Source organism: Perca fluviatilis, chromosome 2 (genome assembly GCF_010015445.1).
Source record: "Perca fluviatilis chromosome 2, GENO_Pfluv_1.0, whole genome shotgun sequence".
In the NCBI taxonomy this organism is placed as follows: Eukaryota; Metazoa; Chordata; class Actinopteri; order Perciformes; family Percidae; genus Perca; species Perca fluviatilis.
In genome coordinates this window covers 5957450-5974570 of record NC_053113.1, presented here as the reverse complement: position 1 = coordinate 5974570, position 17121 = coordinate 5957450, and the positions used below count along the sequence as shown (strand labels likewise).

At 37.8% G+C, this 17121-nt stretch overlaps 2 protein-coding genes across 2 annotated transcripts; both read left to right on the top strand.

Annotated features, from left to right (window-relative positions):
* Positions 1-2654: 2654 nt before the first annotated feature.
* LOC120545072 (olfactory receptor 11A1-like) lies at positions 2655-3581 on the top strand. The gene has a single exon (XM_039779067.1). It carries the CDS (start codon positions 2655-2657, stop codon positions 3579-3581), a length of 927 nt encoding a protein of 308 aa, XP_039635001.1.
* A 7119-nt stretch (positions 3582-10700) lies between these two features.
* Positions 10701-11651, top strand: LOC120545063 (olfactory receptor 11A1-like). The gene has a single exon (XM_039779057.1). The coding sequence runs from the start codon at positions 10701-10703 to the stop codon at positions 11649-11651; it is 951 nt and encodes a 316-aa protein (XP_039634991.1).
* Positions 11652-17121: the final 5470 nt, after the last annotated feature.

The window sequence follows — 17121 nt, the reverse complement described above, 5'->3', positions numbered from 1 at the left end:
CGAAGTTCTGTGTGTGTGTCGCGATCGGTGTATGCTCCGTTGTGTGTAGCTGGTCGTTTTCTATTACTGTGTGTGTAGTAATCTAGCTCATTAGCGCCTCCACTGGAGTGGTGGTAGAATCAAACAGGAAATGGGCTACCTCGAGCAGCACGATTGGACCGAAAGAGTTGGTGAAGAACGGTCGCGGTGAGCGCTACTCGGTATGACTGTTCTCAGTGACTTTTGACTCAATTACTAAATGCTGTACTACTAATGTTGAGAGCCAATCCCATGAGCCATTGTAATGTATCAGTGCATTGAATACTCTGCGAATAAAAGGCTGTGATAACGATAGCATTTCATGCAGCCTGTACAGAACAAAACTTTGAAATCTTTTGTACAAAAAAACTCATTAACAATTGCGGTGCATGCTATGTAAACGCATCATCACCAACACTGCGACATTGAGCAACCTTCAAGGAGAATAATTAGAGCAAAAAAGCATCACTGATCTGTTTTAACCTGATATTTTCTGGTCTAGTTCAACTAAAAACACATAACACATCAACACGTTAACATCTCGTTAACTAGCAAGCCTGTTTTTAACCGGTAAGCTATCTTCACTTCACCTGTTCAATTGACTTTAGCAGCTTACATAACAGACACTCGACTTCCAACTTTCCTTGCCCAAGCAGCAGAGGCTGGCTCTGGAGACGTGGTCACCTCACTGTGGGGGAAGAAGCCGAAACTTGTGCAGGAGTTGGAGTGCTACAAGTTAGATCTGGTGGGGCTTACCTCTGCGTACAGTCTCAGTTATGGAACCGTACTTCTGGATAGGGAGTACCTTACAAGGTTTACAACCGCTGCCTAGAACGGCTCAAATGCCTCTGGAAAACTTCTATGTACAATCTGGCGGAGAGGGTTTGTTGCCAAGCAATGGAGATATGCTAAAGGCGTGTGGAAGTGTAAGGAAGACAATTCCATAAACCTTGGGCAGTTCAGATCAACTCTTTGCTCATTGTCGAAAGCAAGACTTTCTTCAGCATCTTATCTCGATGACAGAATTCCTGCCAGCAAAAAACAACTGTATACATCAGTGCAGAAGGGAGGGAGACGGGGGATGCCAGGCTGCTTGGAACACACAGGAGCAGTCACACAGTTGATCAGAGAGGCACCGGAAGGGAAAGGAGATCTGGTTGTGCTGTGTTAAAACCTAGCCAGCGCTTACGGTTCAATACCACACAACTTGGTAGGGGCTACGCTGAACCGGCACCATGTTCCCAGCAAGATCAAGGACCTAATCTTGGATTATTATAAAAACTTTAGATTGAGAGTCACATCTGTGAGCCAGTAATACCAAATTGGCACCAGTTGGAGAAGGGCATTAGCAGCAGGTGAAAAATATCAGTCACTCTTTTTGCTAGGGCTGAGTACTGAATCGTTCAGGAACCGGTATCCAAGTCACGGTATTGGTATTGGTACTGGAATCGAACATTTTCGAACAATACCCAGCCCTACTTTTCGCACTCTTTAACAAGGTCTAGCGTGCAGTTGCCCCCCATCAGGGCCTACATGGACGACTTCACTGTCACTGCATCCTCTGTACTAGACAGCAGACGGATACTTCAAATTTGGGACTGTGGGCTCAATAAATAAAACAAATTTGACCTGATGTGACTGTTGGACTTCATCCACTTTAGAACTTTTTCTGTGTTTGTGGTGTTCAGTTTTACTCTTCAAAGCATTAATGATAATCTGAAAAAGTTATGCAGTTCAGAAACATTTATAGAGCCAAAGTATCTCAAAAAGTGGAAATGCTCAAATGAAGCAACAGAATCTCTAAATGAATCTAAATTTTATTAATTTTAATTACATTTTATCACTTTGTGAATGATGTAAGTGCTTGTAAAACACAGATCCAATTGTTTTAAACTTCAACAAGAGTACTCACCTTCAAGGAAGGTAGGACCAGGCTAATACACCAGAGTCTGGTAGGACCAAGCTATTGTATACCCTCCGTTTGCAAGAATTTGCATGACACCACCAATCTCTTGAAAATGAATACTTATTTTACTATTTTTAATTGTGATGTTTTGTGAGTAAAATCTGAATTTCTAATGTAACCAGTAACATTTCTCTGTCAGGTATAAATGTAGTAGGACAATGGTTTTTGTTTCTGAAGTATAAATACAAAGTAAGTAAGTAGTATACAGCTGCATTGCATATCAAGTGCTTGAGGGCCTTCTGGAAGTTATTTCGGGATACAGTGGTTGTGGAGAAAGTGCTGAACAGAAATGTGTTATTTTTTTCAAGCATCACTTAGAAACAAGCACGTACTCGTTGCCACAACGAGCAGGTGCTCTGATAATGAGGTGAGACTGCTGCTGTGGGCGTGTCCACAGTTCAAAAGGTTAAAAGACGTAGAACCATAGTTTCAGGTCATTTAGGACGGACTCAATGTCATAAACTGTTGTGTAATGTCTTACCTTTAGTATTACAACACACACTTGGGGAATGCTAAGTATGAAGAATTAATGTCTCTCCTGTTTGAATACTGTTTGTGATCAATGCTTTATCTATACACAGTCTGAAGAAAGCTTTAAAGGTTGAACTAAACTTTCAGAAAGTTGTCTTGTAAGGTATTATAATTTTTGTTTTTCAGAGTCAGGAGGATCATGGTAAACTCTACGCAGGTTTCATTTTTCACACTAAGTGCCTATTTTGACACCGGGGTTTTCAAATACTTATATTTTCTCATCATCATATCTGTATATATGTTAATTATTTGTGCTAATCTTTTGCTGATTGTGGTTATCTGTATGAACAGAAGCTTACATGAACCTATGTACCTTTTTCTGTGCAGCCTGTTTGTAAATGAACTGTATGGTAGTACAGGGTTGTTTCCATTCCTTCTGGTTCAGATCCTCTCTGACATTCACACTGTTTCTGCTCCATTCTGTTTCCTGCAGATTTATTGTGTGTATACTTATGTGTGTGTAGAGTTTTGCAACTTAGCCGTCATGTCTTATGACAGATATCTTGCTATCTGTTATCCTCTGCAATATAACACACGTATGACATCTAACAAGGTTGCCATGCTTATTGCTCTAACATGGTTATTCCCTTTTCTTGCAATTGTTGTTTTGATATCTTTGAGTGCACCTCTAAAGCTGTGTGGAAACATCATTGACAAAGTTTACTGTGGAAACTACTCCATTGTTAAGCTGGCCTGTGCTGACACCAGAGTGAACAACATTTATGGACTCTGTTACACTGTCATCTCCATCATCATTCCTCTACTTTTAATCCTTTACACTTACATGAAAATCTTTAAAGTGTGTTTTTCTGGTTCCAAACAGACCAGACAGAAAGCTCTCAGTACCTGCACACCTCACCTCGCTTCCCTGCTTAACTTTTCTTTTGGTGGTTCTTTCCAAATAATACAGAGCCGGTTTGATATGAGCAGTGTACCCAACATGTTGAGCATCTTATTATCGTTATACTTTCTAACATGCCAGCCACTCTTTACCCCAGTGCTGTACGGGCTGAAAATGTCTAAAATCCGCATGATCTGTAAACGTCTGGTGTGTGGTAAAGTGTGAGATTAGTTCAGTTTTACATACATGAAACAGCAATAATAAATGCCTCCCCTTACTGTATCAACACTAACGATGTCTCTCGTGTAATATGTGTGTGTGTGTGTGTGTGGTTCTACAAGACAGGTTAAAGTTGTTTTTGCTCTTCAAATAACGTTATGCACAATTTAATCTTTTTGCATATTTGCTTTGTTATGTTTATATCTTTTGCACTTGATCTGAGAAACATGGTCTAGATCAGTACTCCTAAAAGATTAGATTAGATTCAACTCAATTGTCATTGTGCAGAGTACAAGTACAAAGACAGCGAAAGGCGGTTTGCGTCCAACCAGAAGTGCAAAAAAAGTGCAATGTGATATACAAGTATAGAGAGGTGGTGCATAGGCAGGACAAGAAATATATCGCATTGTTATAACAGCAGAATAAATATGGCTATGTATTATGAACAATGTAATATAATAAAATAAAATAGTTTACGGTAACTCCATTCTCAGCATAAGCAGTAGGGGTGCACGATTCAGAAAATGTCAACGATTTGATTCAATATAGATTTTTAGGCTCAAGATTCGATTCAAAATCGATTTTTGATTCAAAAACGATTCGAAATGTATGTACTTTTCCCAAGTGATTGCAGTAGATTAAAAAATGAATTGATCTTTGGAATTCTATGATTGATTTAGAATCGGTAGAGCTTGATACGAATGTGAATCGATTTTTTTTTTTTTTTCTTTTCACACCCCTAATAAGCAGCACCATTCTTCCCATTGAAACAATGAGTGAGTCAGCTGTTTTGTAAAACTTTTAAGTGACTATATGGAACTTTTTAATGTTTCTGAAGCACTGCAATTTTTCATACAATGATCTTAAAAGACCTATTAGAGACTAACAGTGAAAAGAACGCGATTTTTATATAGTTTTTATTAATACCTCTGTCTGGGTCTGATTTTTTTTTTTCCCAGCAAAGTCACAGAATGCTTTGTGGCAGGTAGACGGCGCTACAGTAACACATTTTGATGGGTCACAGATTTCTTTGTAACACCAGAAAAGCCTGTGTTAGTATCCAGCCAGCTGAGCTAGGTAAATGGTAGCAGGAGATTTCTTTATATAGGCCTAATTGTATTTTAATTTTATTTTAGAAATTATCTGTTGTAGTTATGGCTGATACTGGGGCAGGACCATCACAGGAAAGAAGCAAATTAAACGAAGAACAACTAAAAGATAAAAGGGAAAGTGAAAGACAACGGCAATAACGTGAGTCACACTCGATTGGACTTTTACCAGATGGAGACACTTACGGGATTATAAATGATTCAACACCCACTCCGACCTTGGCCTTCAGGTATGAAATATGTCTATTTCATTCATAAAACAATTTTACAACGCACAATGTGGTTGTACGTCAGTAACCAACATTAAATTACGTCCCCCATCTATTTAGCACGGATGTTTTATCCCTTTTAGTCCATGTTTGTGTTGACCTACCCACCCCCCCTTGTAGCCTACCTGGGTAGAGCGTCTGTGGTTTTCATGAAATGTGCTATATTAATCTAAATATTATTACATTGGTTGCTTCAACAATCTTTGGCTCGTGACCCAGTGACAGTGATACCTGGTTTAGCTCATGAGACATCCAAAGTAGACTAAGTTACTGTATGCTACACTTGAATTCTATTATTGTAAATGAATGATTTTCTCTCTGAGCAAAACATTCATCGTGACTATATGATCTCCCGATAACTCTAACTAAGTAATCTACAGTGGGTAATACAGCACCGTAAAGAAAAGACCTTTACGACAGCAGGTGTGGTAAAAACACATTTATCTGTGTTTTTTGCCCCCAGCGCTGCCTGTTCATCTTTGGCCTATGCTACAATCTCCCACCTAGTTTCACGAAAATTCGTAATGACAACACTAGTTAGTAACGCACCCATCGGGTCAAGTTTTGAACACACCAGCCCTTTCTGTTGGATCAAGGTTTGAGAATTAGCTGGTTCAGGTGTGCTAGGGCTGAGAGAACTGAAAAATAGGCTAGGCTGCCTGGATTTCTAGGCCAGTGATTACCAACCAGGGGTACTTGTATCCCACAAAGTAGTTCTGCAGTTGCCAGGGGTTACTTGGAAAGATCTTAGAGTAGCTAAACTAATTGGAAAATATAGAAATAATGATTTGATTGGAAGAACATATCCACATATTAACGGGAAGTCAACTGTAACACCTGAACAGCACATGTTACAGTTATGTAAGAGTGTGTGAAAACTAGTTAGCAAGTGAGCACAGAAGTTTAGCTAAAAGTGATGAATAAATGGTAGAAATAACTAATGGTTAAAATAGTTAGCTAAAGGTAATGGCTTAAAGAAACGCTAATGGATAAACGGTTTGCCATCACCCTAAGTAGTAGAAGCCTAGAAGGTTTGTAGTAGTACGACTGTTGACCAAACCAACCTTAATATTGACAGTTCAATTGTATTAAGTAATTAACATATGTCCTTTTATTACAGTCCTGTTATACATTTGGAACATACATTGTGAATTGATGAAGGGGTACATGAGTTCATCTGACAGGACTGTGTGGGGAAACTCAGACCAAAAAGGTTGGGACCCACTGCTCTAGGCTATAATTATATATATCATGGGCAAGCTTATTTTTTACTTGTGAGAAAATATAATTTATAAACGTTATTTAAATGTTTTCTAAATCAGATCTTTGGATTAACAGAATCTACATTCACAGGGCAAACATTGCCAGAAGACTCAAATGTTCAGGCGAAGGCTGTGATGAATAAATACAAAATAATTCAACTATAGGAAGCTTTGTCAAAAGCCTTAAAACTAACTAAACCTTGCTTTCAATAAAAACACATTTCATGTATTTTGTATTAGTTTATTTCACGGATCTTTGTGAAACAGCATTTTATATTTCAAATAGAATAAAATCATCATGGGAAACTAATACATCTAATCAGGTGCTTGTTAATGCACAGCAGCTGTGCAGATACTTTTCAAGTGTCATACTTTAGACCTTAAACAACCATAAACGTAGAGCTGCAAAGATTCATCGATTAGCTGTCAACTATTAAATTAATCACCAATTATTTTGATAATAGATTAATCGGTTTGAGAACTTGTGTGATGTCAGCTTGTTAAATGTGATTATTTTCTAGTTTTTTCTCTCTGTGACAGTAAACTAAATATATTTGAGTTGTGGAAAAAACAAGACATTTGAGGACGTCAGCTGGATCTTCGGGATACACCGATTGACCTTTTTCACCATCTGACATTTTATAGACCAAACAACTAATCCATTTATCCAGAAAATAATCCACAGATTAATCGACAGTGAAAATAATTGGTAGTTGCAGCACTACATGAATGCTATTTCAGTTCCTTAGAAACACAAAGTAAAAACATTCATATTCAAGTAAACAATTTTTACAAATGTACCATTTTCTTATATAACGTCTAAAGTCTACACTAACGTAAGGCAATGTAGAAAACAGTTTGTGACATTGTGTGAATCCTCATGTAAACATTAACCTGGTGCATTATAAAAATTTATATTTAAAGAGGTGATAGAATGCAAAACCGATTTTACCTTGTCATAGTTGAAAAATGACAGTTTGGAGGGTAAATAGGACATACATAGAACCTCTAAATCCCACTGACACCTCTTTCCTCTGCAAATGTCACAATTTGAAACTGCTGCTGAAAACGGGCGAATCTCAACAAAGCTAAAAGTTGACATCAACTTCTCAACTCCTCCTCATCTGGCTCTAGTCTCTAGTCTTTGTCACACCCCAACATTTGCATAGGCTACACAACTGACCTGAGGTCAGCTTAGCCTTCTGAATCTAGGTCACGCAGATCTCTGATATTCCATTACTAAATTCACTTCTGAGACTTTTTTATGCCAGAAATCAACTATGTAGAGCTCAAATATGGGCCGTTTTATGAATGTGTTCGTGGGTTACCACCTGAGACCCTAAGACGACATCTCCCCGCCGCAGCTTCTCCAATGGAAACTTTGAACATTGTCCACTTGGGATCAATGCCCCCAGCCTCCACAGGGATGCACGAAAAGCTCAGGCAGATGTGTGAGTGGAAAGTCTGTCAGACAGGGGCCTCCTCCAGACGTTCCCAATTTACCCGCACTACCCATTTGGGCTTACCAGTAATTAGGGCCTGAGCGCCGACAGCGGCGAAGGCCCTAAGGAATTATTGTTTCTATTCTTTCTTTCTATTCTTTCTTTCTATTCTATTCTTTCTTTCTATTCTTTTTCCCGTCAAATGAATTGCCTTTTTGAGGGGCTTAACGTATTCAAAAACTCACCAAATTTGGCGGTCGCATCAAGTCTGGTGAAAATGTACGTATTTTAAGGGTTTTGGAAATAGGCGCACAAAAATGGCTCGCTAGCGCCACCAAGAAAGTTAGAAAAATTGAGCCCCTGCAGTGCGTTTAACGTAGACTCACAAAACTTGGTAAACATATGCAACATGTCAAGATGTACAAAAAACGTCATTGGAGCCATACCCTAAACCCAACAGGAAGTCCGCCATTTTTATTTCAAAGTTCGAAATTAGTGTGATTTTGGCCATTTCCACATGTCGTACTTTAACGAACTCCTCCTAGAGATTTCATCCGATCAACTTCAAACTCGGTCTGTGCCATCTTAAGATGTTAAAGATGAAAAGTTGTTAAAAGAAAAACTTTTCGTCATAGGGCGTGGCCGTGGCGGGGCGGCCATTTTGTGCATTTCGCCGCTGAAACAGGAAGTGGGTGTAACTCGAGTGTACATTGTCCAACTGGCTCGAAACTTTTCAGGATTCATAAGAGTCCAACCTTGAGGACAAATAAAGGCCGATATTTACTTAAAGTCATAGCGCCCCCTGGTGGCAACAGGAAGTAGGCCTAAAAGTCAAGGTGCTATACTTTAACGAACTCCTCCTAGAGATTTCATCCGATGGACTTCAAACTTGGTCTGTACCATCCCAACACCTTAACGATGAAAAGTTATTAAAAGAAAAACTTTTCGTCAGATGGTGTGGGCGTGGCGTGGCGGCCATTTTGAGTGTTAGCGATGAACAAAGAAGTTGTTGTAACTTGAGTGTACGTTGTCGTATCTGCCCGAAATTTCTCACGATTGACAAGGGTCCGGGCCTGAGGACACCTACAGGCCAAAATTGACTTTTGGTTATAGCGCCCCCCCCTGGCATCAGGAAATCTGCCTTATATGACAAACATCATCCAATTTACATGAAACTCAGAATGTGTGGTCTACATGTGATACTGATCCGCCCCCTATAATATGACCACGCCCACTTACTCAGACCTCGCCCCCTTTCATAACATTTGAACCATTTAAGGTAGTCTTGTGTGAGGTGTCATTGAACTCAGCAGGGACTTCATTCTTCATTGGTGATGGTTTGGCCCACCCCCTAAGCTTTAGCCACGCCCCTTTTTATAACTAATGACCCGTTTGATGCAGACCCTTGTGTGAGGTATCATTGAACTCAGCACAGACTTCCTTTTTAATTGGTGATGGTTTGACCCGCCCCCTAAGCTTAAGCCACGCCCCCTTTCATAACATTTGAACCATTTAAGGTTGACCCTTGTGTGAGGTATCAATGAACTCAGCAGAGAGTTCCTTCTGCATTGGTGATGGTTTGGCCCACCCCCTATGCGTTAGCCACGCCCCCTTTTATAACTAATGACCCGTTTCATGTAGACCCTTGTGTGAGATATCATTGAACTCAGCACAGACTTCCTTATTCATTGGTGATGGTTTGGCCCACCCCCTATGCTTAAGCCACCCCCCCTTTCATAAAACCTTACCCATCTAGGTAGAGTCTTGTGTGAGGTATAATTGAACTCAGCAGAGAGTTCCTTTTTAATTGGTGATGGTTTGACTCGCCCCCTATGGTTAAGCCACGCCCCCTTTCATAACTTTTGACCCGTTTAAGGTAGAGTCTTATGTGAGGTATCATTGAACTCAGCACAGACTTCCTTTTTAATTGGTGATGGTTTGACCCGCCCCCTACGCTTTTGCCACACCCCTTTTCACAGCTAATGAACCGTATGACGTAGAGCCTTGTGTGAGCTTTCGTTGAAATCGGCAGGGATTTTTCTTTTCATTCTTGACGATTTGCGGCGTCTGAGTGCCGCGTGGTATGCATGGTCGCAAGGAGCGGCATCCGCCGGTAACCCTGACGCGCGCAGCGGCGCGAGGGCCCGTCCATTGCTGCTCGCAACTTTAATTATAATTAATAATTGCTTTAAGAACGAAAAGGATATCATGATAAACTCTACACAGGTTTCATATTTCACATTTGCTGCCTACTTTGACACTAGAGTATTTAAATATTTATATTTCATGATTATTCTGACATTTTCAATTCAATTTCAGTTATTTTGCCACTCCCCTCAAGCTTGGAACATTTATGAAATGGTTTCTTTTTCTTGAGGCAAATTTCCAGTTCTCAGTCCCAGTCAGTCTTTTTTCCATCTTGACGTTCCCACCAAATCAAACCGGTTTGATATTATCCGAAGTCTTGCTAGTGAAGTTAAATCATGTGAACGCTGTCAACAACCAATGCTCCCTCCAGCACCAAACAGGAAGCAGCAAACCGGGTAGAGCCAGTGATGTTTATGGTTTCATGGCGCTGTGCAAAACAGAAATGTGTTATTTTTTTCAAGCATCACTTAGAAACAAGCACCTACTTCTTGCTACAATGAGCAGGTGTTCTGATAATGAGGTCAGACTGCTGCTGTGGGCGTCTTCTCACTGGAAAAGGTTAAAAGACGTTGAACCATAGTTTCACCTCAGTTAGGACGGACTCACAGTCCGACAGAATCAGATGAATGTTAGGATTCACACAATGTCATAAACTGATGTGTAATGTCTTACCTTTAGTATTACAACACATACTTGAGGAATGGTAAGTATGAGGAATTAATTACTCTGCTGTTTGTTGATTGAATATTGTTTGTGATCAATGCTTTATCTGTACACAGTCTGAAGAAAGATTTAAAGGTTTAACTAAACTTTCAGAAATCCTTTACGAAAATGTAACACGATGAAGTTATCTTGTAAAATGTTATAATTTTTGTTTTTCAGAGTCAGGAGGATCATGGTAAACGCTACGCAGGTTTCATTTTTCACACTAAGTGCCTATTTTGACACGGGGGTTTTCAAATATTTATATTTTATTATTATCATATCTTTATATATGTTAATTATTTGTGCTAATCTGTTGCTGATTGTGGTTATCTGTATGAACAGAAGCTTACATGAACCTATGTACCTTTTTCTGTGCAGCCTGTTTGTAAATGAACTGTATGGTAGTACAGGGTTGTTTCCATTCTTTCTGGTTCAGATCCTCTCTGACATTCACACTGTTTCTGCTTCTCTTTGTTTCCTGCAGATTTTCTGTTTGTACTCTTATGCACTTACAGAATTTTGGACCTTAGCCATCATGTCTTATGACAGATATCTTGCTATCTGTTATCCTCTACAATATCACACTCGTATGACATCTATAAAGATTGCCATGCTTATTGCTTTAACATGGTTGTACTCTTTTCTTGCCAATGCTTTGGTAGTGTTTGGTCTGACTGCTCCTTTACAGCTGTGTGGAAACATTATTAACAAAGTGTACTGTGACAACTATTATGTTGTCAAACTGGCCTGCTCTGACACCAGAATCAATAACATTTTTGGACTCGTTCACATGTTTACAGTAATCTTTGCTCTTATAATCTTAATTCTTTTCTCTTACATGAGAATTCTTAAAGTGTGTTTTTCAGGTTCTAAACAGACCAGACAGAAAGCTCTCAGTACCTGCACACCTCATCTTTTTTCCCTGCTGAATTTTTCCTTTGGCGCATTCTTTGAAATAATGCAGAGCAGGTTTAATATGAACTATTTACCGAATATGTTGCGCATTTTTCTGTCATTGTACTGGCTTACATGCCAACCACTTATTAACCCTTTACTGTACGGACTGAAAATGTCCAAAATACGCAGTGTATGTAGACGTCTGCTCTTTGGGGGGGGAAATGTAACTACCAATGTTACCTGACAACTAAGAGCTTTGCTTGTCATGAATAAAAATAAATACACTTATTAAATGATTTACCTGTGACAGTACTTTTTTCATCTAACTAGATATTGTGACAAACTGTAACTGCGTGTTTTAATAAAACACAGATGAAAAGGTTGCTTTGAATCATTAAGTGAAAGATTTTCTTTAAATCACCAAAAATAGATTCATGCAGTGTTCTTTTGAATATTTGTAATTATTTGAGTTTTCATTGTTTACTGTTTTCCTATTAAGCACTAAATAAAACAAAAATCAATAAACATAAGGTGTATAAAACCTGTACATTGTAGGTAAGAATAGTAAAAATGTGTGTGTATATATATATATATATATATATATATATATATATATACACACATTTTACTATTCTTTTACTATATAGATAGATAGCAGCAGTCATCAGCTCTAGATGAAACTCAAATGCAACTCTGTCTAAATATCCAGTAAACTGAGGTACAAGAAGACATTTAAAGTCTTAATCTATATTTAATCTTTTAACTATTGCTATTAACATATCAGTATTTTTTCTTGACACAAGGAATTTGCATTACAATAAACTATAGCTATAAAGCTAGGTATCGCCAATGATTTCCTGATTCACAAGATCCCGATTCATCTACATATTCTGTTTTGATTAGGTTAGGGAAATTTTAGATACACCAGTTTAGCTTGAATATAGAAGAGATTCCCAGAGAACCTCTGTGGTAAATTGATTGAAATTTATTCAAAAAGCAACCCTCAAATATTTTTGATAATGCACCAGATTAATGTTTACACACTGAAAAAAATGTTGAGTGTTATTTACTTGGGAAAACCTAGGAAAGTTTTTGCACTTAGAAATTGTAAGTAAATTCTACAAGGGCAATCATCAAGTAAACTTCACTTGCAGATACAAGTTACTTTTACTAGCAAACCTCAGGTAATTTACTGATGTTTATTAATATGGTTATTGAATTTTACTCTCTCATTCTTTGTAAGTTTTACTTAAACTCTGACTGCTTCAAACTGAAAAATCTCACCTAAAACCATTAGCTTTTCAAGGTAATTTTTAAATACTTTTTCTAACTTTTATTTTTGGACAATATTTAAGTAGCATTTACATTGCCTACATTTTGTTCTTAATATTTTTGTTTATTGAAAGAATGACTTAAAAAAATGAGGCAACTGTTTAATTTAACAACCCATTTATTTTTCTTAAGTGAAAAATTATATTTTTCAATGAAACATTTTCCAGCAAGTTTGCATGGTAAAACAATAACAAGGTATAGTTCACCCTAAGATGAATTAGTTGTTATTATTTACTCATGCCTTTGTCAATAAGATTGGTAAAGTTTTGTTAACATCTGTTTTCTTCTGCTAGTTTGAGAGACGTTTTTCCACTCAACTGCAGTGAGCAGTATCTTAGCTTCAAACGTCCAAATTACATCAATAATGAATAAAATGTCTCCATACTGCTTGTCTGAGGTAATCCAAGTGTCCTGTAGCTCACACATGCCAAGATGTTTGTAAAAAAACATTACAAACTTGTGTTTTCAGCTTTGTCTGCTCTGCTGCTCTTCCCATGCGTGCTCCTTCCAACGCCGCACACAAACTTCCACACTACTAACTTCCACACTACTAACTTCCACACTACTAACTTCCACACTACTAACTTCCACACTACTAACTTCCAGCCAGCCCATCCGTGTTCACGCAGCACAACAGAGGAAGCAAAGCATAGCACGCACAGCCAAAACACAATTCTGTTATGTTTTTTTCAAAACATCTAGGAATGTGTAAGCTGCAGGTCACTTGGATTACTTCAGATGTAAATACTTCTGTTAATATGTTTTTAATATATATGTTGTTTGTATAGCTGGAGTTTGTAACAATAATAATTCCCCCCTGGGATTATTAAAGTATTTCTGATTCTGATGAGCAGTATGGAGAAATTTTTTTGGATGTTTGAAGCCAAGTTGCCGTTCACTGCAGTTTTGTGAGAAACAAACATGAGAGAAGAGCATGAATGTTGACCAAACTTCAGTCCTTCTATCGGCATCGGGGTGAGTAGATGACAGAAATTTCATTTTAGGGTGGCTAAAATGGGTTTGAGGTAGCTTGTTAAAGGCACAAGGAAAAGTTCAGGAATTGTTTGCATAGAGCATACGTAGCCTATCTTTTGGATAGGCTATTTAACCTTAAACTCTCGATAAAAAAACATGACATGCTTCAGGAACCTTCAGTGCATCTTAAAAGACATGCTTATATTGGTTTCATCTTTAAACATTTCATCTTAAAGAACAGTGTTTTGCCCTGAGGTTCTAAACCTGTATCATGAGTAATATCCTACAAAAAGCAGTGCATCGTGACAGGAAAAAGTGCGATATTTCACCTCGCTCTTTTCATGGCCACACTCACACCTGTGACCCACTGAAAATGACCCCATGACCCACCAGTTGAGAACCTCTGGTTTAACTTGAAAAAGCTGATCTCACTTCTTTTCTTTTGTCCCCAAAACTTAGCCACTCTACATGGCCACATGTTTAATACAGTGCAACAAGTTAAAATAAAAACTACATCATTAAAACAAGAGAAAAATAAGAAAATAGACAAATAGCCACATAAACAAGTGTGCCGTATTTTTCTTTTAGCGCCCTCTTTGAAAGGAAAACTCATGGGTCAAACGTGCACTCAAGCTATATATAGGCTATATATTCAGGCTATATATATATATGTGTGTGTGTTTAGCTTTTAAAAATTTCAAAAGTGTACTTCGTTTTTGGGGGGTAACTCAAGTTCATGGCATGAGCAGGAGACAGACCTTTGCAACACTTCCACAGTTGTCAAGTACCTCAGTCCCTTCAATAACAATCAACACATCAATTTCACTTGTGTGGAAGACACAGATCCTCAGGACTTGCTCAGCCTAGTCCTCTTGAGCTTCCTCTCTGCTGATATTCTGTAAAATATATGTGAATCCATGTTCCGGTGCATAGTACAGCTTCATTTTTTATTCAAGTTCTAGACTAGTGTCAAAAATATCATTATTTCAATACCTATCGATCCTAAACATTTGAAATAATTTCACTAAGTTTAGAAATTTAGTCTTTGAATCATACAAAAAGGAGGAGACTGCCAATTGAGGAGGAAAGGGGTAGCAGGGAACTAGAGAGTGCATCCTATATAATGATGATGATGTAGTTGGTATTTGTCTCTTTTGTGTATGCATTTGTGTTGTTAGGGTCTGGTAACATATAGGCTTTACTTATTCCAACCCCTTTGCAAACTCTTGTAGTACTGTCTGCTGCGGAATTTGGTGTCTTGTGAATATTCAGTTTGAAATAAATTTTTCAAATTCTGAAAATGTTCTCGTTCCACAGTACCGATAACAGCTGAAGTGTGCACTCTTTTACACAAACAAACAACTTGTAGTAAATCAGGCCTTATGGACCTTATGCACAACTCTAGTGATTCCTGAACTTTATTTCCTGTCTCTCATTATTGGAAACACTGAATAATACAGATGTGCGTGTAGCACGCAGAGAGGAGAGGACAGAGGAGAAGAGAGAAAATGGGAGAGGAGAGCAGAGGAGAAGAGAGAAACAAGGAGAGGAGAGTGGCAGAAAGAGGAGAGAAAAGAACACAGGAAAAGGTCACAAGGTAATTTCATCTTTTTTTAAATCTAGAAAATAAAGACAGAAATAAATCAAACCTCATCTGAACTATATTTTCATATCAGTATAAAAGTCAACTTAAAACTAAGAATGAGAGGTACCTAGGGTTTTAGATTTACCTTACATTAGCAGTTCAAATCAAATGCTGTAGCAGGAGAACTTTTCCGGTGGAGGCTGTAAAATAGAAAGAAATCTATTAATCCATCATACTCAAAGTTACTTTAATGCCCGGGATAATGGAGAGGCAGCATTTCTTGGGCTATATTCATATCACTAGAATAGATATAACATCAGATTGCCCTTTCAACTTTTGTGTACATTACATTTTATGCGGCGCAACAGATAACTTCACAATTCAAAATATATTCTGCTTCATTTTAATTTGGAATAGTATGTATATTCTGTGATGATAGTAAACCTCTTACAACGTATGAAGTGCAAAGCACTACACAATTATTTTTTTTTACCTGAATTGCCAGATGGCTTTGCTTGTGACACAGCTTGCTGTAGTTGCTGCTTGAGAGGGCACTGTGTCAAATGTAGCAAGTTGTTGCTTTGGGCTTAAGGACAAAAACACAAAGACAAAATAATACAAGAAAAATTACATTCAAACTACATGTAAACAAAATTAACTGTACCACTGTCAAACCAATGAATTTTTGAAAATATGCTATCAAAATATTTGAAAATATCACTCTGATCTAAAAAATTACACATCTTTCATACAGAATCGTAACCATTTCCACATATGTTAAATCTTAAATTAAGAAAATCCTGCATTTTTGCCACTGTGATTCTGTTCCTCTCCTCAAAAAAGCAGTAGAGCATTGCTCTTCTAGATTCACGCTGTTGAGAGAGATCTGTGTCATATGTATCAAAAATAATGCAGAATCAAAATTGAAACAGTGTAAACGGAATTAGAATAGAGAACAATGAGGCTTCATAGATGAAGGCAAAATATAGAATATATAGGGAATTAGAAATGAAGGGATCAAAATAAGGTGATGGTCCTTAGGAAGCGTGTGGAAGCAAATTATCACAGCCAATGTTTTTGGATGGATCATTTTAATTCTTTCAAATTCCCACAAATTAATCTGAATTTCAGATACTTAAGACTAATCAGTAGCTCTGTAACAACTAAAAAATATATAGTAAATGCATCATTTTAACAAGTGGTGGTTCTTTTGGTTGAAATATGAGACATACAAAGTATTTTCATGTATGGAATATAAATATACAGCCACAGTAAGAAACAAATCTGAAATTCCTATTAATTAAATCATATTTAACATGATAAACTGAGTGAAATTTTGTGGGAATGAACATCTCTCCTGTCCTCTGTTTGCTCTTCAGATGCATAGACTGTCTGTCTCAGTAAGATTTTAGCTTTGTGGCAAACTATGAGTACACTGCAAAATAACTAAAACGATAGCTTCCTCTTTAGCTTATTTATAATAATTAGCATCAGGGTTTTGGTGAGGTACTGTGAAGCTCGCGGCCTCTCCAAACCGACCTAAAGGCCCTGCAAAATTTGAAAAAAAATGTTCTCCTCCTTTCCCCGCTCCTATGTGTAGTGGTTGTGTACTCTGTCGTTGCCTTGTGTTAATTATGCAAAGGAAAATCTCATCATTTTGGCAAATCCGCCATTTATTCACAGCATCTAACGAAGGATTAATCATACAGTCAGTCCCTGTTTACACACAAACACACACACGTCTTAATGTAAGTGCAAAATAAAAAGAGGTTAGCTGGTTAGCTAGCGACACATGTAGCACTGGCCACATTATATAACTAAA